Source organism: Zootermopsis nevadensis, unplaced genomic scaffold (assembly GCF_977971745.1).
Source record: "Zootermopsis nevadensis isolate Lab colony 2312 unplaced genomic scaffold, Znev_1.0 Znev_ptg000004l, whole genome shotgun sequence".
Taxonomy (NCBI): domain Eukaryota; kingdom Metazoa; phylum Arthropoda; class Insecta; order Blattodea; family Termopsidae; genus Zootermopsis; species Zootermopsis nevadensis.
This window is the reverse complement of record NW_028259136.1, coordinates 7,966,087-7,993,714: the sequence shown is the minus strand read 5'-3', so window position 1 is coordinate 7,993,714 and position 27,628 is coordinate 7,966,087. Positions and strand designations below refer to the sequence as shown.

Genomic DNA, 27,628 nt, shown 5'->3' with positions numbered 1-27,628 from the left:
CCATAGTGAAATGTATTTTTGTTGACCTATAGTAGCTCATGCGCTGAGTCGTTTCATTTGTTTCTACTCCAGTGGTATTATGGGCAGTGGTTGTAGGTAGTTGCGTATTTATTTTGTGACGCAAGAGCAGTATAATTGTCTGGTTTTCGTTAAATATTGAAGTTTCTTGTCATTGTAAATATATAAGTTGATAAGATGTCTTACGCCTATTTATTTAAGTACATAATCATAGGCGATACAGGTGAGAATGTAATTTGTACATTAAAACAAATGTAGCCTATCCAGTGCTTATTGAATGAAGGTAGGGTGTATACTCATCGACATTTGTCAGCAGAAATCATGACTCATTTTGTTGCATACCTTATAAGAATAAAGAACTTTCTTTATGAGAGCCTAGAACAATATTATTTAACGTATAACGGTATGAAGGCGGCTGAAACTGACACTGATTTATACGTATATTCCCAGTCAGTAGTGTAGACTCCAAGATCAGTGATTTACTGTTCATTTTGAGTTTTGATAAATTTATGCAGTGGTTCTTAAACTAAATGTGTGTGCATCATAATGATGTTGTCAGTTTCCTGGAGCCGGCTTTGTTGACTTATTTTTAACAATTGTTGAAGGTGGCCTTTGTTGTTGGTAGGTTTTCCTAGTCTGTGCCCATTGTTTTATATTTTACCATTTCTCGTTGAATATTGGTTCATTGTGTTTACAATTTGTGTTTTGCGCCCGTAACATATACTAGCTCAAATACTAGTTACTTTCGTCAGTATTTAGACCATGCAAATACCTCTTTGATTTCATGTTGACATGCTAGCCCCTTCAGGAATCCTACCATATCCTCCCAGTGCTACACACGACTTTAATACTAGAATGTGTGCTTTTGGGGTTACCAAAGTTAATACTTTTTCAGGTATGAGTATTTGGAATCTCCAGATTTAATCCCAAAGGTTGACTCTCCTACGTCTTCTGTATTTTGCCATATTTAAAGAGTCATTTTCTGTATATATTGCCATTACACTCTTCTTGCTCAAGTTGCTAACAGTGCAATATGTTTGAATTCTTGGTAGGGAGCTGGGGACATATACTGTTTCATCATTTGTTTTTGTTTGCAATAGTTTCTGTTTGGACTAGAGCCAGTAAGTGGAACCTAACCTCATTGGTACATGTTTATACTAATAACTTAAAAACTCTGTAACCATGGAGGATTGGACCTGTGACATTTATTTAAGTGGCAGTGGCGTCTGGAATAATATCCCGAAAGACTGAAATCAATTTATTTATTTGTAGTTTATTTAACAACACTCTTTCAGTAGCTCAGACTGTATGACATCAAATGAGGGGATGATAGCAAATTGGAAAGGATGTGGAAGGAAGCGGTCGTGGCCCAATATGAGGTACTATTCCCGGCATTAACCTGGAGGGGCTGAGGGGGAGAAAACCCCCAGGATGAATATAAAGTCACTGGACTTTGTATAGGAGAAGTACATACAAAGGGAAGACTGAATATGGCTGCCTGCAGGGTTGTAGCGCCGTGTCGTCTGATAGAAATTTCGCAACATTTCAGAGGTATTTGCTGCTACCATCATCAGGGTGATGATGATGGAGGCCCTGTTGATAAAGGCAGCAAGGACCTCTGAAATGTTGGTTAACTACTACAATGCTACACGGTGCTACAACCAAGCATGTAGCCATCTTCTTACTAATCTTCATGATAACCTCAATCCTACAGCGGGAAGAATGTTAAAGGGAAGAAAGTGGCAAAGTGGCCCTGAAATGGGCACTGTTTAACATTTTCATGATCTGAGACATTTAAAATAAACTCTTACCACCACTGCTTGTGTGTTGATTTATATATTATGAACCAGGAGCAGTAATTACATTAGTCATTAACATCATAATTCTTTTACAGGTGTAGGAAAGTCTTGTCTACTGCTGCAGTTTACAGATAAGAGATTTCAGCCTGTTCATGACTTGACTATAGGTATGTATATTGCAGACCTCAGTATGTAGATGTGCCATGTTAAAAATCAGGAGCTTGGGCAGAAATTAAAGAAAATTTGAATGATTTAAACTATCCAGTTGCTCTCTCAGAAATTGTAGGCTGTCATAAATTCCCCATAAAGGCCTGAGCACAGGTATGAAGCATCATTGACAACATTCGGAGAAGGGCATATCTGGAATGTTAGTCAATTCCTACAGGACTACAACTTCCTGGAAAACAGCTGCCTTCTTGTTCTTCCTTGTCTGCATCTACTTTCACAGTGCTTTCAAAAATAGACATGGAAAACAAGTGGCAAAATTATTGTTATGTATATGAATGTGAAAACAAATCTTTAATTTGTTGTTTAACATGTCTTTTTTGTTGCAGGTGTTGAATTTGGAGCTCGTATGATCACGATTGATGGAAAACAGATTAAATTGCAAATTTGGGATACAGTAAGTACTGAAGTAGCGTTAAGTGTACCTGAGCTTAGAAAATATAGTTCTGTTGCTGCAGTTTGCATGGATTGCTCATCATTAAAGTATGCTCTTGATTTGTAAATCTTTATAAACGTGAACAGTTGCTTACCGGAGGATAGGTACTGCCAAATTCTTTCTGATATCAATTAATTATTACACGCGGGACACACTATTACCAAAGTAGGATGTTGGTCACACAAAACACATAGCCTGTGGGCCACAAGTTGTGGATTCCTGATGTAATGTGTTGACACAGGCAAATTTTACCTTTACTTGTATGGTACTAACATCAGTTGTAGTCATTCTTAATGAAGGAAACCAAATTTAAGGACCCATATAATTATATCCTAGTAATCAATCCATAATGACACAGGCTGGCCAAGAAGCGTTCAGGTCCATTACCCGGTCATACTACCGAGGGGCAGCTGGGGCACTGCTGGTGTATGACATCACGAGGAGGGAGACATTCAATCATCTGACAACATGGTTGGAAGATGCACGACAACATTCCAATTCTAACATGGTCATCATGCTTATTGGAAACAAGAGGTGTAGTGAACTTTTACCCCTAAAAAGAAATCACTTGGTATCTTCAGGGATTTTTTTTTTATTTCCGTGTGTTCAGTTTGAATCAAAGGTCATAAATGTGTTTTTTCTCCTCTCAGTGATCTTGAGTCACGGAGGGAAGTAAAGAAGGAAGAGGGTGAAGCATTTGCTCGTGAACATGGCCTCATCTTTATGGAGACATCGGCCAAGACGGCTGCCAATGTCGAGGAAGCGTTTATCAACACGGCGAAAGAGATCTATGAGAAGATTCAGGAAGGAGTTTTTGACATTAACAATGAGGTTTGTTGAACATTGCTCAGAAGCCTCAAGACTGGGAAGCTGGAGAAATACATTCTGTTAGCTGAGTTTAGAGGAGCTAGAGTAGCGCAATCAGTGCCTGACTAGACTGGGCTTTGATCCCTGGTGGGACAAAGGATCTTTCTTTTAGTTTCTTTGTGCAGACTCACTCTGGGGCCAACCCAGCCTTCTGTCCAGTGGATACTGTAGGTACTTTCCCAGGAGTTAAAGTATTGCCTGGGCCTGACTCTGACCACTCATCCCCATCTAGGACTGAGATCAAGGATGAGTAGGAGCTCATATCACCTGTTCTCTGAGGCGCCTCCGTGGCATGTAGCAGGACAGCTTTAAAACCCTTACTGATTTCAGATAATATCTCATACAAATCATATTCCTCAACTGCATGCATTACAGTATGCAGTGGAGACAGAGCCAGGCTCAAAAACACAGTAAACCTTAGAATATTAATTTTTATATTTGTATAATTCTAAGTAAGACGTAAGAACGTACTTACTCTGTGTGGCCCGTCATATAAAGATTATCTTCGTCATTATAATTTCCTATGAAGTCTTATGACGCAGACATTTTATTTCTCTTAACTTATATTATAAAATATTTGTATCTGTTATGTGGGATTAAAGGTTAAGTTGGAGGCCGCGTGTTTGATTTTGAATTTTTCCACCTGCTGTTTCATCCTTTGGCACTTGGTTTCAGTTGTCTCGCATCTTTGTATGTTTCCAGGCAAATGGAATCAAGATTGGTCCTCAACATTCGCCCACCAACCCAAGTCTTCCATCAGGTAGCCAGGGCTCGATGCAGGGGGGTGGCTGCTGTTAGGAGCTGGCCCGCCTCGCCCCTTGCTCCTATTGCCCAGGGCTCTGAGTGAGGCCTCGGTGACCGACCGTCGTCCGACCGCTTCCCCCTTGCCTGCCCTCCCCCTCTCATGCCAAGATGGATCAGATCTGGATGTAAAACTGTACCTTAAGGTAAAAACTGATCGTTCACTTGATGGACTGTCATACATTTATAAATATATATATATATATATATTGTAGGAAGCTATGATTATATTCAAAACATAATATATTTAAATTTGAAATAGTTGTAATTAAATGAGTATCTGAAGTAATGATGCTAGTATTTGGTTTTGTGTGTGTTTTCTATATATTCATTGCAAGGAACATTTAGAAATGTGCCGGCGTGTTAACGTTAATCCTTAATTGTGATAATTTCAGAAGATTTAATTGCACTTAGTTCTAGGAAATTTTTCATAAGTCATTTAGAAGTTTTTATAATTTTTTTTTTTTTTTTCCATCTTGTTCTTCTTCTTCAAGCATTAGTCCAAATGCCTTTCCTGGCTCCGTCATTGCTTAACCTGTTGGTTGCTTTTTGGGTCACTGTATACTACATCCTGAAAGCTGGCGATTGAGAATTTAGCTCCAAAGGAATGTAAGCTAAACATATTTCAGTGATCTAAAGCAAGAAGTTCGTATGAACAACGTTTAACAAATGTCACACGTTTACTGAGGGGTCTTGTATTGACATTTTAGGCAGCACTGTTATGTGGTAGCTTATGCGTAAGGTTCACTTGCTGCATTAGTGACATTTATTAAGAACCGTGTTGTAATGTGCTCTTGTGTCAACCGTTGTATGGTATGATATAAAATTGACAGTAGCTTATATAGGTATATAGCTTATGTGTTGTACAAATCAGTTATCTTGGCATCTGAACTGCTTAATAGTGACCTAGACTCAGTTTTTTGCAGTGTTTTTCAATGTAATGGCACAGCGAAGCATGAATCCACTGAGAGCATTCCCCTTTTAAGCTTCCTTGTGAATCGGAGAAAAATTCCAGACTTACAGAAGATTCGGCTAATGATAATGAGGAATATTGAGTGTTGTTTGTTTGTCACTTTAACTGGATAAAAAGGATTTATAGAAATGGACAGGAAATTATAATAACACAAATATGAGTTCAGTTTTAACAAATACATTAATAATAATAACAACAACAAAAATGTTTACTTTAAAAACCACATGAAACCCATTAATACATTCTCTGGGCAAAATGCAAAGTTATAAACTGTCAAAGGTGGTGGTGTATATAGTTACCAATGGGCTCTAAAGCGTTAATGTTACTTTAATCAAGACTTTTTGACATAAATACGTCTATATTTTAGGGTCAGTGTCATTCGGCAAAAATGTTACGAAAAAGTGTAACTTCATTGTTATGTTACCTAGGAAACGTCAAACTTCATTGTTATGTTACCTGGGAAATGAAAAAGTGTAACTTCATTGTTATGTTACCTAGGAAACGTCAAACTTCATTGTTATGTTACCTGGGAAATGAAAAAGTGTAACTTCATTGTTATGTTACCTAGGAAACGTCAAACTTCATTGTTATGTTACCTGGGAAATGAAAAAGTGTAACTTCATTGTTATGTTACCTAGGAAACGTCAAACTTCATTGTTATGTTACCTGGGAAATGAAAAAGTGTAACTTCATTGTTATGTTACCTTGGAAACGTCATCTGTTTATCAACAAATAAACAACAATGGTTACCTACATAGTTACCTTACCTTACATTACATTCATCTACCACAGACCCATCTGAAGCCTTACCAATTTAAGTTAAATAAGCAACTTCCTTTCCTTATAGACGTATTTACGTCAAATTCTCCGGAACCGTGGTTCCACTGACAACTTTTTAATATTGAACCAGTCTGACACTGTGGTTTGGGCGTTGTTCACAATAATAACAGTCCTTGGGTTGAATTTTGGCAAAGTAATTTTATACTTTTCCTGGAAAAAAATTTTTTTCCCATCTTTATCAAATGCTCACTCCATTGAAGATGCCTCTCTACTTGGATGTTGCACTGTGTAGTTTGGTGGATGCTGACTGACGTTTCAGAGATGTTTACTGCCACCATCATCAGGGCAGTTTGACCAACATGGACCTCTGAAACATCAGTCATTATCTACCAGACTACAAGGTGCAACATTCTCACCTCTTTACTCCATTATTACACATGTACCCTTCCGATACTGTTTGTAAACCAAAGAATTTATGTTTTGATTGGTAATACTGAGAAGAGATTGCCCATTCTTTCAGACACCAAGATGACTGATATGAAGTGTAGGATTCTGTTACATTTTTCATGTAGGCAAATGATTACTGAATGTCAGTTTAGGGATGGTTACATCTTACTGCAGTAATCATCTAAGTCAGATACTAAGGGCTAGTGTTCCCAAAACGATCAAACTGTACGTACATGCTCAGAGCTCTAGCTTTAATAGACAACTTGTGTGTATATTTATGTTGCGCTCTGAAGTAGTATTTATTATAGGCCTGTCTCTGACTTAGAACAGCAGTCACCACTTGATGAAACTTGTGATATATTATCCAGTTCCATATTACGTGGCAGAATTCCAGAAATATATGGAACTACTTCAGTGTAGTAGCTATTTATCAGTAAACTTCTTACGAGTACATACTGCGTTCCCAGTCCCGAGACAAATGGGCAAACATATTTCTGGAATCCTGTTAAATGGTATTCATGTGTTGGAAACATTTGTAAAGTATGTAGTACAGTTATTTTCCACTTCAGAAGGCACCAAGTTTAAATTCTTGAAGTCTTTTGTATATCTTATTTTAAGATGTTATAATTACAGATGCATCCTGTACCAAGTTACAAATTGTGCAAAGCAGATTCTTTTTTTTTTTTTTTGAGCACTCCAAGTTTGGTGAGCATTGTGGAGGTGTGTTTGCCTGATTTGACAAGCAACCTGAGTGCAGGGTATCTGTTGGTATTGGAGATCTATTCTGAGAAGTTGTAAATTTGCTGAACACAGAGAGGTGGCTCAGTCACCCTGAGGGTACGCTTTCCTGTGTATGAAAGGGACATTCATTAATGCTGTGAATACTGACAGTGTAATGGTTTTGAAGTTATTACCACTGCACACAAAGTGTCGGGTGTTTGAGGATCGTAGGAACGTACGTCAGATCTGATCAGATGGTGTGTTCTAAATGCCAGTATGTGTATGTTCAGTTTTATCTTATTCTGAAAAAATAATGTTCTTGTATATTTAATTGTAACATCATTTTTCACACTTGAGCAAAGGCAAATGATTATAAAATATTGTGGAAAGAATATAATGCTTTAGATGTGTTCGTCTGGGTAATCATGTAGTGTGGTTGCCAGTTACTGTTGAGACTTGTGTTATTTTCTCACAGTCAAAACCATTTTTCTGTGGAGTGGTTTGTGCCGATACCTGTAAACCGGCCTGCCATACGTGGTTTCCGTGAGCAGAAAGATGAAAATGTGGTATGAGTCGTAAAACTTGTGACAAGTCGTATGGTTTTACATTCCTGTGTCATTCTGTGTAATGTTTATCTTAACTGCAGTACTACCGTGATCATTTGTAACTTTTTTCTGTACAACATTCATTATAAACACTTTGTATGTGCTTTAGTGCAAAGTTTCTGAAATATGTCATTCTGCTGGATTTCTGAAGAAGGCATGTGCATGATCCTACATTTCTTGAGGCATAATTTTCTTTTATATTAAGTTAAATTGAGTGATGTTATAAATGATTACACCAAATTGAATCGTGGCTATGAGACTGTCTCTCCTGATTGTGGTTTTATAAGGGTCCCCAAGATATTACTAAAATATGCCATGACTGCCTCCTCCAACATTTGTATTCTTCATAATCACCCTATAATTTCTCAAGGATGTTTTATAAATTTTGTAGTTGACACAGGAACATTAAATAAACAATTAGTTACAAAACATGCTCATAGTGTAACAGTTCTGGTATGTTTGCCAGAATTTGATCTTTGCAAATGGCACTAGTGATGTCAGAGTTGTCTGGGGTCAGTAACCTTTGGTGTTGGCATCGCTGGGGATTCCCCACCTAGTAGCTGTGGAAAGATGTTTCATAGCTCAGCCTCCTCAACATCTCCCATCAGATATGCTTCCCCCTCCAGAATACTCCCCTACAATCCTCTTCAGCAGTTTAACCATTCTGTTAGCAGGAATGTTGATGGTGGTAAGTGTAATTGGCAACAAATACTTTTGACTGGCTGACATAGTCTTGTGGGGGCCTGGCAGTATTAGACAGAGAGGGGAAGGAAGGTATTTATTATCATCATCCCCATCATCTGTGGTCTCTGGCCTCAGTAAAGTGTGGATTGTTGTTTTTTGGATCTGTCCATCACCTGATGTTATAAAATTAAGCAGTATTTCGAGGTCTGGATCTGTCCTTGTCTTCATTGCAACGGATCCCACAGTGCAGAGACACTTCCCTCACCTGAAGACATGAACAGATCTGTCTTCAAAATGTGAGGAGCATTTTTAGAAAATTTTTAAAAATGTTTGTATAGTTCAACCAGTTTTAAAATACCAGGTTCTGCAACTATTAGTGGCATACTCGAAGCCCCAAATATGTGCCATAGATTGCAAGAGGTTTCAGAGGAGGATTGTTGACCCATGTGACAGTTTTTAAACATATATGCAACTAGACATTACAAAAATGCACCTATTCTATGTTTGTCCATCTGTATATTAGAACTTGAGAACAGATTTTCATGATATTTTATTAAAACCTGAGAACACCTGCCAGTTTTAATTCAGATCGAATAATAATTGGCATATATCGTGAAGGCCTGCTCGTGGAATGACTAGGTAGGGAATCCCCTGACTAACTTTGTTAATGTTTGCTTACTGTGGAATCACACATGGGTAATCCACTGCAATTACATCATCACCCAGCCAGGGATCAGACATACTGCCCTTGCAGAGGTCACTGACCAGACATCTGGTGTCAGAAGTCATATTCTGGCAAAAATGCTACGGTTATGCTATGCATACATTTCCAGGCTTATTTCATATACTTAATTAACTAGGCTCATGCCCGTACATATCAGCTTTGTACAGCGTTTCACAGTTTATTTACCTTCAGAAAGTAAAGGAATGTAGATGCATCTCTTCATCCAGTTGGTTCAGACTATAAAAATACAATTTTTCTAAAAAAAAAGAAAGAATGGAACCGCGTTGTTTGCGGGAGTAATAATTTTTGTTGCAGCAGAGATGAGTGTTCTCAAACTGATGCTGTTTGATCTTTTATTATAGTAGTAATTTTTCTGTTCCAGCGAAGAGCAACCAATTTCGACTTATTTTGGGTTCAAAGGGGTTAAAGAAGTGCTTGGTAAATTTACTTTGTATAAAATTTTATCAAGGGTGTTTTTTTTTTATTTAAGAAAGATTTCTCTGATGGCAGTTTATTTAACTGGCCTGGACAGACATTCGCAAATCCAATCAAGTGTGACGATCGGTTATTTGGCCTCCTACTGGCTGCCTCCCTAACCACCACCTTCCCTCATTTGTAAATATCTGTAGTGAAATCTTAAAATATTCTTAAACTGTAATTATTAATTTAATGTTTTAGTATAGTATGCTTTCATATATATTTTTATTTAATTGTATGTGAATCACAGGATCTTTTGTTGGTGTAAGATGGTAATACAAAAATATAGACTACAGGTTCTTTTAAAGAGGGAAATGTATTATTTTTGATTTTAAGGTTATTGAACTGCCAACTTAATTTCAAGTTAAAAGTAAAGATATCTTCTTCACTTGATGTGTCTGTGTAAGTATGTGTTCTACAGCTGAATGACATAGTGGTCATTCTGCAGGTTCCTATAAGAGGCATGAATTTTGCTGAGAATTTGAAGGCAGCTGTTCTCTTTATGAGGCTGTACAAGAAGCAACATGAGTCACTGAGTCTGTCTCCTTTCAGCTGTAGATGAACTGATGACAACAAAGTATAAAGTGTGTCATTGGTAGAAAAAGGAGCACAGGCTTACCAGCAACAAATAGAATATCACACAATTGATCCAATCATAGTTATGGGCTGAAATGCCTGGGTGGTTCTTCAGGATCACCACATACCACAATTGTTATATTAACCATTCATAATGAGTATATCATAAAACCTCTGGCACTACTTTTTTTGTCATTTGAACCATCAGTAGTGTTTACTAGTTTGACACAGTGTGGTACTCGCAAGACTCCACATTAAAGTCCTTTCACTATGTATTCCCTTAGTCAGTTGTAATACTAGGGACTATTTAAGGATTGGGAGGCTGTTTCATAAAAATTTAATAACAAGGTGTGGAGATTGACAGCGCACATATTATAAGAAGTGTTCTGATCATTTCGTAGAGAATGTTCTTGGATAACATTACAGGAATTTGTGATGTTTGTTCCTTTAAATGTTTTAAGATATGTATTGAAACTAGTGGCACTATAAATGAATAATAATTCAACCTAGTCATGTTTCTTTGCGTAATTTCCACTAGTACAGATTTGGGCTACGACATAATAGATTTGCTTGCACCTTCAAGTTTGTAACTGTTAGCATGCAACAAATAGAAATATATTTTAAAATATTGTGGTATGATTACAGTTAAACATTAAACTCATTCTAAAACACAATATTAATTTTTTTGTTTGTAACTTCTAAGTTAATAAAAAATTGTTTCATATAAAATGCGTTCGTATGTTTTGCCTGCCAAATGTTACTTGTTGAGGCGAACTGGTTCATTTGTTTCTGCCATTATACATGGAAATGTGTATTTCACACAGCCTCCATACTCAAAAGTTTAATCTGTTGTTTCAATGTATTTTGGGGGAGGGGGTGCAGACACATGGAAATATGATGAGCATATTGTTATAAAATATAGTAGAATAACATGGAGTAAAAGGGACTGATTACATATCAGCTCTAAACACCAGGACTGTGGTATGTGTGTTGTGGTAAAAAAAAGGACGTACCTACTAAAGTGAATGGAAATACTGACCAAGAGAGATTTTCTGGCACAATAATGGACTCTGCTTTTATGAGGGTATTCAAATGAAACCTGTCCACAACTGACAGCTTCTCTCTCCCTGTACCTCAGAGTTTCAGAGGGCAGACACAAAAAGTAATATTCCTGGAATGTATTTTCCTGTAGCCATATTTATAATTCAGCAGAGAGTTTATTGAGCTGGATTAATGTGCTGGTCATACAATATTATCATAGTTGAACAAGAATTTTTTATTATATTGCAAACACTTTAATCACTTGTAGTTGCTATGAAAACTTCATCTTATTTGCACTACTCACTTCGTGTTGTTGGTGTCCCGGGGGGTGTTTGCTCGGATTGATGAGATGCCGTACGCTACACGTAGATACTGTGGAGTGGATCATAGGTAAATACAATGTAAGGATATGAGTTGGGGCAGGATTTTGTTTGATGAATTGGTCATCTCCTTTCATGAACATGTGAATGTCTATTAGGTGCTTAGATAGGGTACTGTTGATGGGAGCTGACTTTAAGAAAAACTGTAAACACCAGTATCACGTACATGTGTCGCATATGATCATGCTTTTATATGAGTGTCTCGTCTATAGCTGTCATTAAGAATGTTCACATTTTGGAGAGTTCCATTTCAAAGGAAATTAATTACAGCTCACATTGCATTATCTCCTGTATTTACCCCCAGGATACAAATATTCTGAGACAGTCTTAAAGCCACATTATTTTACTTTAAAAGAATCCAGTGTACACAGCTGCAGTTGACCTTTGAACTGCACTTCACACAACACAGATTTTTTTTTTTTTGGGGGGGGGGGGGGAGCGGTCTGGTTGTTGGTCTTCTTTAGGAGGGAAGGTCAACAGATTGGCATGGAAATTTTAACTTCAGGTGCATGTACATCCATGCTGAGGAAGCAGTTCATGTGTAACAAAAGGGGTCATCATACAAATGTCACGCAATGTACAGAAAGCATTTATATGATGATCACATTTATGAAAGATTCTTTTGCATGTAGAAAGAATGCGTGACACCTTGTCCTTAAAATGTTATTTATATAAAACCCCTGACACAACTCTCGAGTTATCCATAACTATAAAAAATGTAACTATATAAGACCTATTTACAGTTAAGTTGTGCCAGCCAGCCATTAAAAATAATTATTTCTAAAAAATTATGTTATGCCAGTATGACAAAATATTATTAACATATCACTGTCCCAATATACTGTCCCATAGTAAGACACTGGCAAAATTAACTGTTACATCAGATATTTAAAATTTATGAACTCTTACGACTCGCTCAACCAAACGCGTTTGATAACTTGCAAAGTTGTCTCGACACTTTAACAAGTTTGCTTTGATACAGACTGAAAAACTTGTCTTTGCGCTGCTAAAATATATAAAACAGCTATGTCAGTCTGGCTCGACACTCAGTGTCGGGGCACAGGTGTCGATCACTGCTGATCCCTCGTAGAGAAACTTGAGCACATAGTTCAATACCCTTCCTGTCTTAGCCATTAGTTTGGTTTCATTACTAATGGTTAATGTTGGAGTTTTGATTCGCATGAGCTGCCCTTTCTCAATATTGAACTCATACACACGGGCCAATTGTTGTTGCAGTGCTTCATAAAACCTGCTCACTTCTTCAAACGAAGCATATTCTGAGTTGTAGTCATGGATGCTGTAATATAAAAACATTTCACTTAAACAAAAATGAAGAGAAACCAAACTCGTTGGTTGTTATTAAATTATTTTAAAATGTAGGAAGTGCATGGAATATTTGAACCTCAGAAAGTTGAATCAATAAGAGAAAATTATAAAATGAAGAGCCTCGTACTTAATACTGTATATATATTTATATCGGGCACTATAACTGGTACTCGGCTGGGTTTCAAATCGGGCATCTCCCCAGTGTGTTTTCATTGGGCCAACTCAGTCAGTCATGACAACTAGAAATAAGTCACATATTTGGACTAAGTTTGTATATGTTTATAACGATATATGCCCCCACCTACTTCAGCAAACAGCAATTATTTCCTTAAACAGCATTAACCAGCCGAACTTTATTGTGAAGTGTCATGTTTTCTTTGCAGTACAGACAGGATTTTTAAATATTATTTGGATGAGCTCCGGCTTCAAAGAGGTTAACAGTGCTCTTAGCAGCTCAGACTAATGTCAAATGATGGGATTAATGATTAATTAATTGGAAAGGATATAGAAGGAAGTAATCATAACCTAATTTAAGGTACTTTTCTGGAATTGCATGGAGGGGACTGAGGATAAACATGAAAACTCTCCTCAGTCATCAAACCTCTGGGCTGAGATTTGACCTGGAACCTAGCGCATATGAAACAGGAGTACCAACCCAATGCTCAGTACATAATTTTGTAGGTTCAGTGACATTGGATACAAACATGCATGTCAGCTGCATAGTTAATTTGCTCTCTTAAGAACTATATGACCAACTCCTTCATTACAAAGTTAAATAAATGCAGGAGAAACATATGTTGTGAAATTATCTTCAACATTTATCCTTCAGTGGAGGGGGGGGGGGGGAGTTTTTTTAATTCAGGGGTTAAAACATGTTTTCTCAGACACCCCAATTTAATATCATTCCAAATGCAAAACACACCCTGCAATGTACATACCTTTTCCACAAATATTTTACACTTGTAAGTGGAATTTTAAATTGAATCCTGTTCCTTACAGACAACTGTGGGAATGAGAACGTCATTTCGACTTGAGAAGCCCCCTTGCGCGTGTCCTTTTCATCTGCCTGTAATGCACACAACCACGCCAGATCCTCCTGCGTTATCTGATATGCATCAATGGAGCAGTCAAAGAACTTTCGAAGAAGGTGATGAATTGATTTAGTAGTTCTCACTGTCCCACTACACAGTAGCAATGGTAGATGAATTGTTGCTTCTTCTCCTAATGCTTTTGACGCACCTCGACACACCAGGAAGCCAATGTAATGTTTGCTTCGTACATTTTCCCCATTATTTTTCTTCATATTAACCGTTATCTACAATCAATGAGAGTAATAAGGAGAAAATAATATACTACTTTCCTATTATAACTGGTTTTAATATTAACTAAAGACTTCTTTCCCACTAAAACTAAATACATATGCAAACAAGAACTCATTGCCCTAATGGTGAAGGCAGCAAGCTCCTCTGAAATGTCCTTCAATTCCTACCAGAGTATGTGGGGCAATATCCATCTTCATAGTTGTCAATGTAAGAATCTGATATTTTGCATAGTAATGAACCTTCAGGTTCCATAAAAGGTAGGAATTTTCTTGACTAGGTGAGTGAATAAAGACAGTGTTTCATGGAATGTATTTTAGGTACGTTAACAATCACAAGTTGCAAACATATGCCCGTTAGCTTTGCCCTGTCTGTCTGCACGTAACAACTCGAGAACAGCGAAAGATTTTAATAAAATTTAATACTGGTAAGTTGTATTAAAATTTGAAGGTGGACTGTCTCTTGGGATGTTGTGTCATGCAGTCTGGTGGAATTTTATCGACATTTCAGAGGTGTTTGCTGCCTCCATCATCAGGGAAACTCCAGTTTTGGTTAAAATCAGACAAGAATAATAGGAACTTTGCATGAAGTATTATGTTATGCCACAAATGTTTAATAAAATTCTAGGTTCGTACTGAAACTACTACAGCATCTATGTGTGGTACCAACCTTTACAGCTTCATTGTCATTCTGTGTTTGAGCAAGTCCTTCAGCCACAGAGAAATTAACATCATAATGGGCATCATTTGTGGAATCCATTAGTAAAGTAGTAAGTCCTTCTCGCAGCCGCAGACTGTACTGCTTCATTCGGACAGTCGTATATTCAAAATTGTGCAATGGTGATACCCTGAAGACCTTCCATGTTTTGCCAGTGAGGTCTACAAAGAAGTACACATTCCATTTACATGTTATAAAACATGAAAAATTACAAAGTTGGATTATAACTGCATCTCTCATCAGACTTAGTCACTAACAGAAACGTCTTAGACTTTCACCTTGGTCCCTGTCAAGAATTTTACAAGTTCAGGCCAGTCACACACACTGTACACCTAAGAAGAGAATATGACAAGCCCAGCAGCTCTGCTGAAAGTACTGTATGAATTAAAAGCATTTGTGTCACTTCTCAGATTAACAGTTTCTATTTTGTTCTTAAACTATGGGAAGTCCCATTTATCTTGAAGTGCACCTGGCAGCATTAGTGGGTCATCACAATTCTAAATGACTGAACACCCATGCTGTTGGCTGCCACAGCCAACACACAACTGTCACTTACGTTCACAAATACCAAACACAGATTCCTGAATCTTACGTCTTAATTTGTACATACCTTCAAGTCCATCGTAATCTTCGTCATCTGAATCGCTATCATGGAAATTAGAATAAAGTCTCTCTGGTTGAATTGTATACTGAACTTGTAAATCATTTCCTGGCTCTGTTTCTTCCTTTTTTTTATTTCTGATTCCAAATACTGATCTCGGTGTGTGGAGTTTTTCAGACAGTCGCTGACGTTTTGTTGATGAATGTGGCGTCGACATCACAATCCAAATACAACTAACCGTTCTCCTTCATCACTGATGGTGTTAACCCACCTTTAAGAAGGGAGTGTTAGGGTAACTCTTTCAAAACGTTATTGTAAAAGTTTAAATTTTACCTCTGGTATTTAATCAGACACTAATGACATTGTGTGTGATAGGTAACAGATTGTAAATCTGTAAAAATTATGTTTATCTTATTACATATAAGGTCATATATCATGAGTAATGCACCTCATATTCTTTTACTCTTATTTATCTCAGAGAGATTTCTTCCTGTGGTCAGCTCATTATTTTATGATTTAGTCAGTATGTTGTACTAATGTTTAGTTGTATTTCCACCTCAATATCTTTGAGGGGTAACAAATAAATAATGTTAAAATCTTCCTTCATAGGAAAAACAGGACAAATATAAAAACAACACATAACCTAGACCAACAGTCACAATAAGGATTTATACAGGCACATTTTGTATATTGAATGGAAATCAGGATCTTAATATATCAAACTGAAAGTTAAGTTTTCCCCAAGCAGAAGTACCATAAAACACATAAATCAGACTACACAAACTTCCAAAATGTTTGTTGTAGTATATACAAAAATCAATAATGTAAAATACTGCACAGTCTTGTTTTCATTTGCAAGTGATCAAGATCACAGAAATTTGTTAAAAATGGTGAAAATTAATTAGCCTTCTTCTCTATATGAAAACACAAACTTACAATACAAGCTATTTAAGTGCAACAAGAAAAAACAGCGTGAGGGAACAGTTATAAAATCAAAGTAACTTGTATTAGATTGTTTGCCTAATGCTAGATTGTGGGTCCATGCATAAATTTAACCAAACATTATATTTACCAGCGAAAATAACATGACAAGCTTGTACAATAAACATATATAATCTTTTTAAATATTTGTTACATTTATGAGATGAGTATTAGAATACTGCAATTTAAAGAACAGCAGCTAACCTATTAGACTTACTCTATTCTTGGCCATTTTCCAAACAAACCAGCACAGTTATGTAAAGCAGTAGTGGAAAATAAACATAACATTAAAGAACACCCATTCACAGTATAAAATATACAAAAGAATCATTAATAACTTTAAATCAAATAAAATACATAACACTGGTTAAAACGACACACCATTTAAAACAAATAACGTTTATGCCTTCAAACATAACAAAATTCATGATTGGTTACTTGTGCGACTGCTCAGTGGAAACCCAATGACAAAACAGTTAACAAGCCTGTTAGAAGTCATTTCAGCACAACCAATACAAAACAATTCTCCGTCAGAAGGGACATTTTTCACACATTAACTAAAGATTTTTTTCTTAGCAACTTTAACAAAATTCATGCTTTTTAATTTTATATAAACAATGCAACCACATTAGTACATACGTTCATAATATGCTTCTAACACAGATCTTTCTTATTTACTATAAAATTTGTTGTAAAGGGGAAATTTCTATGGTTAAGGAATATGAAAATATTGGCAGCCATGTGTCCACTTCCGGTCAATATGGGCGCAAAAGCTGTAGAAATTGTTCTTCCTACGGGAAAATCGGCAAAGATATTAAAGTGGAAAGTCAAGGAAGGAACTGTTGTGTCTGTTGGACGTGTAATATTGCTGTACGATATAAATCACAACAACGGGGAAGAAGAACAGAAGAAATTAAAGGCAAATCAAGTGGGAACAGTGCGCAAGCTGCTTGCCAAGGAAGGTGAAATTGTGCATCCAGGGTACGTAGCAGAGATGCGTTGGTTATGTGCGCATTACGTCACTCAAGGATTATCAGTTTTTTATGTTTGTAGTGGCTTACCATTGTAATGGTAGTTGTTTCTTATCTGAAGGAAAATGTGAAGACAGCCGTCCGAATCAATAAATTATGATTTAATTAACAATACCGTTATTATTTTATGATGTAAAAGCTTCAATGAGATTCAGAAGTGGAGTAACTTTGACTGAAAATAAGGCCCTATCACATAACCTATGACATCAGAAATTTGTTTTAGGAAATACCCCAATATAATTGTTGAGACACACAAAATTGAATTAAAATTGGTTAAAACATTTACAAATGTTACAATAAATGAGGAAGATTTAAAATTAGCCATGCAGTTTACATATTTTAAGAATTACAATGACTATTTATTATATATGCGTTGTGTTTACACAGAGATGTCCTCCTGCAGCTAGAAGAATGCACACATCCAACAGTGATGAAGGACATGTGTGCCGAGTGTGGTGCCGATCTTCGGAAAGAGGACCATACTCTGCGGAATGCATCTATCCCGATGGTCCACAGCATTCCAGAACTGAAAGTCAGCAAGGAGGTAACCCTTAGCACTGCCTCACATATGTATAGGAGATAGAATAATTCTCCTCTACCATTTCTTTGCCTTGGTTCTGGCTTTATGTGGCCACTGTAGTCGTTGATATGTTCTGGCCCTGATTTCTGCTCTGTGGAGAAAGCCACAGTGCCTGTCAGTTACTAATCTCATGATTTTGCATCATTGGACGAGCATGCAATAGTCTATTCTGGCAAAACCATCCAATAAACAACTGGAATGGTACAAAAAAATAATTTATTGTAAAAGTAAATAGAATAAATGTGTTATTCATTTTTAAGAGCCCACAGAGTAATCACTGATAATCTGTTATATTATAAATGTGATATAAAAGGCATATGACATCATATTTTTCCTTTCCTTTCCATGATTCTTATTTTCCTGCATCTTACCCTCATCTTCCTCCTCTGTACTATTCATCATATTTCCCTACCCCTCCAGCTTATTGTTGACGTTTCAGATGTTGACGGTAACATGGGTACTCGGACGCCGGATTGTTATGGCGCTATGAGGAATGGATAGTATCTTTGTACACACATTTGCGCTTTCAGTTTAAAATGAATACCAAAGCTAATGTTGGACACCACAGTGCATTTTCCCTGATATGCATTTAAATTAGTGAAACCATTATCAGAGAAAATCAGCTATACAAGAAGTTTTATGTAAAATAATGGTTTCCAGTAAGTTTCATTGTGGCTGAATTTCATAGTTAATATGTATTTTTTTTTTTTGTTAACTTAGCAAGCTCAGATTCTGGGGAAGGCAGATGAAGAACGCTTACTCAGAGACAGGAAACTTGTGCTGTTGGTGGATCTTGACCAAACATTGATCCATACAACAAATGACAACATACCAGCAAACTTGAAGGTAAGGTAATGGTTTACGTTGTGGTTAAGATTGTTCGTGCAGATCTAATTGTGCACAAACACATCTTCCACATTCTCTCCTGTTTGTTTTGATAGTTTACAGTATGTTGCTGATATGAGTCTCAGTTTTTAAGTGCTTCTTGTGTTATGTTGGCAGGATGTGTATCACTTCCAACTCTATGGTACAGGATCTCCATGGTACCACACTCGGCTACGGCCGGGCACACAGCACTTCTTAAGCCAGATTAGCCAGTATTATGAGCTCCATATCTGCACGTTTGGGGCTCGTAACTACGCGCACATGATTGCTATGTTCCTAGATCCGGATGGCAAGTTCTTCTCTCATCGTATCCTCTCTCGAGACGAATGTTTCAACTCAAACTCGAAGACTGCTAATCTTACGTATGTAAATGTAACCACTTGTAGAACACAGTAGTGAAATCAGTGTCTCTAATAGTAGAATGACAGGCAGTGTTCTGTTACATGGTGTGATTTTAAATTAAGTAATTTGTTGTACTTCACAGTCTTCATAGGCATTGTAAGTTACACAGAACATGCTGTGGTAGGTGCGTGTCCGCAGTAAGTGCTCGTGAAAGGCAACAATGATAGGAAATTCACAGATATATCTTTGTTTTAGCATATTGTCAAAAGGTTATTTTTATTTGCTCTTAACTTTGCTTTGCGTTCAACTTCAGAGAGATTCAGTGCAGGGTCTAAGTGTTTCTTCTCTGCTCTTGACAGGGCCCTTTTCCCCTGTGGGGATAATTTGGTGTGTATCATCGATGACAGAGAAGATGTGTGGAACTTTGCTCCCAACTTGGTCCATGTGAAGCCATACCATTTCTTCCAGCATACTGGTGATATCAATGCTCCGCCTGGTCTCGCCAAGTGCGAGAATGATGAAAAGGAAGGGTTTGACTTCACCAAAATATCAGGTGACCAGTTCTCCTTTGTATTCTGCTGAAGATTTCTTCCTCCAGTGTGATACAGTCCAGATGATATTTCGTCTGTGACAGCAGAGAATGTCTTGGTCATGTGACTAGAATAGAGTATAACAACAGGTTGTGGGCGTGACACTGTTCTTGTACCGTGACCAATGAAGGTCTGCTAAGTCCCTGCCATTTATTTCATCAGTAACTCTGTACCTTTAATAAACTGCAGTAATCTCCCGATTGGGACCTTATGATAGGTATTTTCTGCGAGCCACGAGAGAAGACGTGGTCTTGTCAGCTGTTGCTTGTGTGGCAGGAGGAAAGTGGGTTCTGCGCATGCGCTGGTGATGTATTCCTTACCTAAGAACATCATGCTATCAGTCAGTCAGTACATCAACTCACAACGTATGGCCTGTATAAGCTGCAGGTGTTTTTCGATCCGCTAGTAGCACAGAATTCTACCCCCAGCTCCCTCAAAGATGTCGGGTCTATTCTCGTGGCTCACGGACAATAGTAACTGTAGATCAGTAGATGAACGCTACAGTCCCACAAGCACGATACATGACTGATAAAGTGAGTTAAATTGGGAATGTATAACATTCTCATGGATTTTTTAGTGATACACCATGAGAGCCTTAATTTGTAGTTCCTGGAGTTCAAAATGATGGGGCAGGCCAGTGAAATTGTGCACGCAAATCACTCAGCCTTCCCTGCTGCTTCTACCATGGCCACGGTTAGAATATTTATATTCCTCGTGATACTGAAATAAAACTGCAGATAATGCAGTATATGAGTTGAAAGATGTGCAAGCGTAATAATTTGTACTGTTTATAATCAATTGATGGGTGGTGGAGACAGGCTATTGAACTGTTATTTTTTTATTAAGTCAAAGCGAATTACGGTACCGGGTTTTACATTGCATAGTTTCTAGGGATTCTTGGAGGGGGGCTGGGTAACGCATCAGACATAATTGTAGGGAACCTTAAATTTTAAGAATTGATATCTCTTTATCACGAAGTTTGTAATAGACTTAAAAGTCTCTTGCCTCTACATTAATACTAAAACATAATGTATAAAGTGCAGATAGCATCATAATCTGGCAATTAAGTGGAAGTTGGTCGTTTGAATGAGAATTTCACTATAGTAATTTTAATAATTTAATACTTAGCTGTTGTATTTTTTAAATTTTAAGCTGTGTTGCTCATGAAATCTTGTTACATTTGCAGACTCTATTGAGCAGAATTCAGTACAAAGTGAGGTAAAGGAAAATGGTGAACTAAAGGCATACGATGGGATGTGTCGAACACACGGTGGTGAAAGTGAAAGGGAGGAGGGTGAACTAAGTGAAGACAGTCGATTGGGGTCTGGGGATAGCTCGAACAGTTGTGTCAAGAAGAAGACAGATATGTTTAAGTCCAGTACAGAAAGTGACTCAAAGAAGGGGGAGAAAGAGACGAAGAACTGTGGAGACGCTGAGCAGGAGACAAGGTTCGTGAGGGATTTGTTAAAGGACGATGTAAGTAGGGACAGTGAAGTAGCTGTTAATAGTCAGGAGGGGGACACATTGGTTTCAAGTGACTTGACATGTGGTCTGGAGTTGTCAGATGAAGGGGATGCTTCTCAGACCAAACCTACATCACTCGAAGATGCAGGTGAAACCAAAGAAGTTGGCGTTGTTGCAAAAATAGGTTCAGAAGAGACAGAGAAGTATGAACAGGTTGTGGAGAGTGGGGTGAAGGCTCAAAATTGTGGGGAAGGTAACGGTGTAGTGGTGACAGATGCGAGTGGTGGGGATGGTAAGGGGGGAGGGGATGATGATTTGGTAGAAGTGGAAGATGGAGATGATTACCTCATGTACCTGGAAGAGATTCTGAAGACCGTGCATAAAGCCTTTTACGATCTCTACGACGAGATGAATGGTGATGTGCCAGACCTCAAGTCAGTGATCCCATATGTCCGACGTAAGGTGCTATCAGGCACCAGCCTTGTGTTTAGTGGGCTCGTTCCCACGCACACTCCTCTTGAGAAGAGCAGGGCGTACCTCGTGGCTCGATCGATGGGAGCTCTTGTGATGCAAGACTTGACGCCAGAAACTACGCATTTGGTTGCAGTTAGGCCTGGGACTGCGAAAGTGAACTCTGCTCGTCGAGTGGCGCGTAATGCCATTATTGTTACACCTGATTGGTTGTGGTGTTGTGGGGAACGGTGGGAGAAAGTTGATGAACGGTGAGTTACCTTATATTTTTGTGAATTGCATTCAGATTGATCTGACCCAAAAATGGATGTCGTTGCCCTCTAGAAATGAACGAATGAGTAAAGAACTGAATATATAGTGAACATTTTGTTTTTGTTTTTTTTCAATAGAAATTGTACATTTGGTATAGGGAAAATAAAAGGATCAAAAGTAAAAATTTTATTCACAAATTACTGGAAAAAGGTAATATTTGAAATAATCCATTTACAACAATAAGAAATAAGTAGACTCTTGATTATCTGGGTTGGCTTGGAAATATATTTTCCTCGATAATTGAAACCCCTGATAATCCGTAAAAAATGCAAAAATAAATGTGAATGTAGCAAAATGCGTTCTCAGAATGTAACACGAAACCACATTTATAAAACACTTCCTGTACTGTCATTGTTTTCATCAGCACACATCTTATAAAGGAGTCTGATGAGAGAATTTAATGCTATGACATGCGGCAGATTATATCTGTTTTGGTCAAATCAAATAAAAATTATGTACTTTCACAAATATCAGTTTTATGCAGTTTTGTGTATCCAAGTAGAATGGAAAAATGATCTCTGATAGTATCTCAAAAATCTTAAAAATAAACTCAAACAAGGATCTTTGTAAGTAAGGAAGTATTAATTCTGTTAACTTAAGAAGAGCTCTGTTTTGTTGTTTATTATTTTCTGTTGTGGTGCAATGTTCCTTTTGTTTGATCCAGGATACTGTTTAGTACTCCACATAGACTCACATAGTTCATTTCTGACCTGAATATTGCAGACTTTTCCCTTTATTGCGAGGCGGAGCTGCAAACAGACACCCGCCCCCTCACTGTGGCAGTCCTGAGCACATCCCCACGCACCAGCAGCCAGGTGTCAGACGACGCACACCCAGTGGAAGGTTCATGGACACCATCAACCCTCTGATGTCTTTCTCCTCTGAAGATATTGCCAACATGGATCGAGAAGTGGAAGACATCTTCAACGAGTCAGAGAGCGAAGGAGAACCGGACAAGACGGTGGCTCAGCTGGATGAAGTGCAGAAAATTCAAGTCTGGAATGTGCAAGAATCAGCTGATGAGTCCAGTAGTAGTTCTGCTGATACTTTGTCAGGTGAGAATCTGACGCACGTGAAAAGTAATGCTGAGAATTTAACATTGTAATGTTCAGATGCGGTATTAACTTCTGAGCTCTTTGCCACGAAATTATGAATGTCTGTTTCCCTGGTGATTATGCTTTTACTTGTGCATTTTCTTTGTTGTTTTATAGTTTTCTGTGAGCATTGTAAACGACAGATGGATCATAAATTGTTCTCTTTTGTTACTTACATTTTGTACATGCTGGTAGAGAGCTCACTCGTCTAATATACTGTCTTTTGGATATGTTACTGTGGTTACTGATGTTTCAGAGGAACATGTTGCCCCTGTACCCTGTAGATGTAGGCAGTGTATTCCTTCTAGATATTAGTAATGACTCACAAGACTTTAGGGTGTTCACACCCATAACACCACAATCTAAATTTTCACTGCCAAGAAAACCTCAAATCTCATGAAGGAACATGATTCAATAGGGGAACATCCACATGGATGGGGAGAGTCAGGCCCAACAAAGCGCAAGCGACCGACATCTGGGACAGGCTCTGAATCCGACAACGAGGAGGATGACGAGGAAGACGACATGCCCAGTACAAAGTTTCGTCGTGGGGAGGTGCTACCGAGTGACCTTGAGTTTGGAGATGATGATAGTTGTGGTAGTGATGAGCCCGCAGATGAGATTGATGATGGCGACTGGAACATGATGGGTGCTGCGCTTGAAAGAGAGTTTCTGTCAGGTGATGGTAACTGAGTTCCTTCGTTCTACCACAGGTATGTTAAATGTGTTTCTGGTGTCCACCTTCCAAGCTGAGCCATATCTGATATTTGTACACGTCATCTGCTGTGGCTAGAACTCTTCAAGTCTGTTCGGGAGACACCAGCTCTGAGTACCTGATGTACTGTTAACAAAAAATACAATTATTTTTTAACCTTTATCATACAACTATACATGATTTAAATCCTCTGTTGCCAGTTGGACTTCAGCTGCTGGGATGTTACCTAAAATTAGGTCGCGACCACTTCCTTCCACAGCCTTTCCTGTTTATTACTCATTAATGACCGTCGTTCAACACTGCATGGCCTGAGCTGCTGACAGCATCATTAAATAAAATGGTTTTAAATGGACCAAGCAATCCCTTACCATACGGACTCTAGCGATAAAAACAGGAAGTAGCTGTTCACAATATTACAGTGATGTATTGTCTGGATGGAGAATTTACTCAACTTTGAGTCGCAGATGGCTTATATTATGATATATGTTTATGCAGATTTTATTTGGTTGCAGAGTGCCTGATGTTTGAGAGATGTCAGACAATTGAGTGGTTATCGACATGGCTCATATAACATGTATGACTCAGCAAGAAGCAAGATTGAATAAAATCTGATCTCATACTACATGTCAAACATAAGTTGTATCTGCTCTTCAGATAAATAGAAAAGCTGATGGAAATGGCAGGGAAAAAGGTATATTAAGCCAGTGAATGTTATGCTGTGTGATGTTGAACATCATTAAAATGTTCTCCCAGTGCTTTTCACTTGTAGTTTTATATCTTGTTACGAGATATTTGATGGTAAATGCTCTCAGTAGGTTTTTCGGTAGATTGCGGTCTTCTGGGATTGTGACGATGTGTAGCCTTGTATGTTGTTGCTAATGGTTTGGCGGAGCCTCCTGCTTCCGTGTACATGGTAGAACTCTTATGTCCTGAATGTGAAGGCACCAGGTTATTCTGAAGGTAGAGGAGGCATGTTCTTTTGCATTGTTATTCTCTGAGGATCTAGGCAGTTGATTCCTCTGTAATGTTAGTGCGCTGTTCAAGACTACATGGTGTGACAATCCAGAAGACCTCAACCTAACTTGTGCTACTATAAAAACACCAAGTCACATACACTTTTTGATGGTTTACACAGTATTGCCAATGCATGAGCTGTAAATTTAAAGTGTGGTGGTAATTTATATTGATATTTTATTTTTTGTATTATGCGTTGTTTCGACTTGTCAATAATAAATGGATACAAGTTCAGTATGATATTGGGAGTTAAAGTGAAATGTTGACGGGAACGTCAAAAACAAATCTATTGAACTTTGTCTGTTTTGAGGAGAAAAATCCTGAGAAATGTTATTGTCACTGGTTTATGATCTGTTAGCAGTTATATTTTTGACAGTAACTTTCTGCGGTATTGTAAAGCTTGACATTTTTTTTTTTCTTTAGAGAATCAAGGAAACAAATTGTAAGTCCAGTGTTGGCAAGGCTGTGAGACAATCTTGTAAGGTGGTGGGTTAAGCTAATAACATCTATGTTTACTAAATCTCATGTGAAAATTACATAAATTTGATCTTACTGTCTTAAGTGGGGCCTAGTCACTCAGTAAGGTCGCAGCGATTGAACATGCACCACGGATATGTTATTTGTGTAATTATCATTCTTGCTGAGTAAATGTGTTAGCTGAACATCCATTACGGTTGCAATACTTGGTACTCGTAATAATGCTAGGATTGGTCATAGGTGGTGGCATTTTTCTGCACTTGACATAGATGGATCTTTGACAATATAGATCTAAAAGAAGGAGACCAAAGCTTCTCAGTGGGTCTTCCCCACCTTATTTTCCTGAACCTATTGTGTTTAAACAAAGAAAGTGTGATATTTATTTGTATATAATGAATTATGTACATTGAATTGTATGTATTTATTGCCTATTTTTCACTACCTACCACATTCACTGAACCTCTTACCAAGCCCCTGAGAAGCGATCTTTTCTGATTGGTCAAACAGACTGCGTCCTAGAATAAAATATTTTAGAAATATAAAGTGGGCCATGGACACTATCCACTAGAAGTTGCAGACACTGTTTTTAGAATGGAAATGCAATGCAGATTATTGGAGGTTGGATGTGTGATTAATATGAATCAAATTCTGGAAATCATTGCTATCAAATAATGTTACTGTAAAATGTTCTGAGACTAGAAAATACCTTGTTATATTACGGTTATAACAGTTCATCTATATCATGCCATGAATGTTCACAAGTGATTGAGTAATTTGTATTTAATATTCCTGTGTCAGTTTATACTTCCTCTCCTATGTCCTCTGGCAAGATGAAACATTTTTTTCCTGCTGTAGTGTTTGGTCCGTCACTTCTGCCCATGCTTTGTCTCTCTTCTACACGTCCATCTACCGTGTTCTTGGTCTTGCCACGTGTTGCTTTCCTTTTGGTTTAATTTCTGTGTTGGGCAGTAGATTTTGCTCCATTACAGTTTTGTTTTATTATTTAATTTATCTTTTTCATCAGTGTCCTTGCTGATACATACACTGGGGTTACACCACAGCATGGTCATCAGCGCTGAAAGGGCTGTTTTATAATACCATTCATGTATTGGGAGAATATGTTGTAGTTAAGCACAAGGGACAACTTTGCCTTTACCTTGTTCCTTCTCAGTCTGGGACAAAATTATTTGAACAGGTAATGATTACAGCAGATTGTTTTCTGTTAAAGCCTTGCTTTTCCATTACTGCGCTAAACAGTTTCCATCTATAAGACGAAATTTTTTTTATTTCAGTTTTTCACATATATCAGTACTAGAGAAGTGTTCTAAGAAAGGCATATTCCATTTTAGACAAATTTTTCTGTATTCAAAAATTGCAGAGATATTCTCACTAGAAATATAATTTGTTTCTGATGCAGGAACATGTAAATTACACATGCGTGGCACATCACAAGGCATTCAGTCAGTAACACTGCAATGTATGAGTTATGTATGATCAATCATGATCAGAATGTAGATCTTGAGCTCAAGTTCATTGTAAGAAATCAACTTTGCGTATTGGTATCTGATGGTTCTTTTTTGAAGTGACATTCATAAACCAAACTTTACGGTTAATTCAACTGCTGAATTTGAGTCCAACTTACGTTTTGCTTTTAATGCAAACTTTACAAATCATTGTACCTGCAAGACTTAGCGAATTATGATAGACAGACTAGAATCAGGATATGTAAGTACATTGGTTGAATAAATTTTCCTCTAAAGGTGGACTTATGCAATAGAAAGATAGTTTTGTGGTTTTAGTGTTACAGTGTACTTTCTTTGTGAAACTGCTAACATTTGATTATTATGACTTTACATATTTGTGAAGTTGTAGCAACATATTTTACACACAAACTTTTCTCAGAGTTGATGAATTAAAAACAGTGACAGTATATTCATTCTCCTGAAGTATGTTGTACATAGCTCTTTTACATTTTGTTTGATTGTGTTGTTCATCAAATATTCCAACAAGTCAACCCTGTTCCATATTTTGAGTAGATCTCATTGTAATTATATGCCAGATGTAATATTTCTTTTAATACTATGATTAAAATAATTTAATTATATAGATTTGTTATTTATATGGGTGTAAAACTTGGTTTCTTACTTTGAAGGAAG

At 37.5% G+C, this 27,628-nt stretch overlaps 3 protein-coding genes and 1 long non-coding RNA gene across 5 annotated transcripts; 2 read left to right on the top strand and 2 right to left on the bottom strand.

Moving 5' to 3' along the window:
• Positions 1-63: 63 nt before the first annotated feature.
• On the top strand, positions 64-7,786 carry Rab2 (RAS oncogene family member Rab2). The gene is made up of 6 exons (XM_022082452.2): positions 64-241; positions 1,913-1,984; positions 2,372-2,439; positions 2,837-3,012; positions 3,129-3,309; positions 4,048-7,786. Exons 1-6 carry the CDS (start codon positions 196-198, stop codon positions 4,141-4,143), a joined length of 639 nt encoding a protein of 212 aa, XP_021938144.1. The 5' UTR covers positions 64-195; the 3' UTR covers positions 4,144-7,786.
• On the bottom strand, positions 4,593-10,812 carry LOC147874835 (uncharacterized). The gene is made up of 2 exons (XR_015533683.1): positions 5,786-10,812; positions 4,593-5,543 (listed from the first exon to the last, which is right to left on the bottom strand). It is a non-coding gene; the product is annotated as an uncharacterized LOC147874835 (long non-coding RNA).
• A 499-nt stretch (positions 10,813-11,311) lies between these two features.
• On the bottom strand, positions 11,312-16,936 carry LOC110838829 (centromere protein L). The gene is made up of 5 exons (XM_022082450.2): positions 16,715-16,936; positions 15,526-15,787; positions 14,868-15,076; positions 13,818-14,194; positions 11,312-12,850 (listed from the first exon to the last, which is right to left on the bottom strand). Exons 2-5 carry the CDS (start codon positions 15,731-15,733, stop codon positions 12,583-12,585), a joined length of 1,062 nt encoding a protein of 353 aa, XP_021938142.1. The 5' UTR covers positions 15,734-15,787; positions 16,715-16,936; the 3' UTR covers positions 11,312-12,582.
• A 293-nt stretch (positions 16,937-17,229) lies between these two features.
• Positions 17,230-27,576, top strand: Fcp1 (RNA polymerase II subunit A C-terminal domain phosphatase Fcp1). 2 transcript variants are annotated; one of them, XM_022082441.2, is made up of 9 exons: positions 17,230-17,478; positions 17,916-18,072; positions 18,829-18,954; positions 19,111-19,355; positions 19,695-19,888; positions 21,112-22,111; positions 22,896-23,227; positions 23,685-23,979; positions 24,494-27,576. In XM_022082441.2, exons 1-8 carry the CDS (start codon positions 17,237-17,239, stop codon positions 23,957-23,959), a joined length of 2,571 nt encoding a protein of 856 aa, XP_021938133.2. In that variant the 5' UTR covers positions 17,230-17,236; the 3' UTR covers positions 23,960-23,979; positions 24,494-27,576. The 2 variants fall into 2 exon arrangements, with proteins under 2 accessions (XP_021938133.2, XP_021938136.2); XM_022082444.2 differs by having other exon boundaries at positions 24,182-27,576.
• The last annotated feature ends 52 nt before the right edge of the window (positions 27,577-27,628 follow it).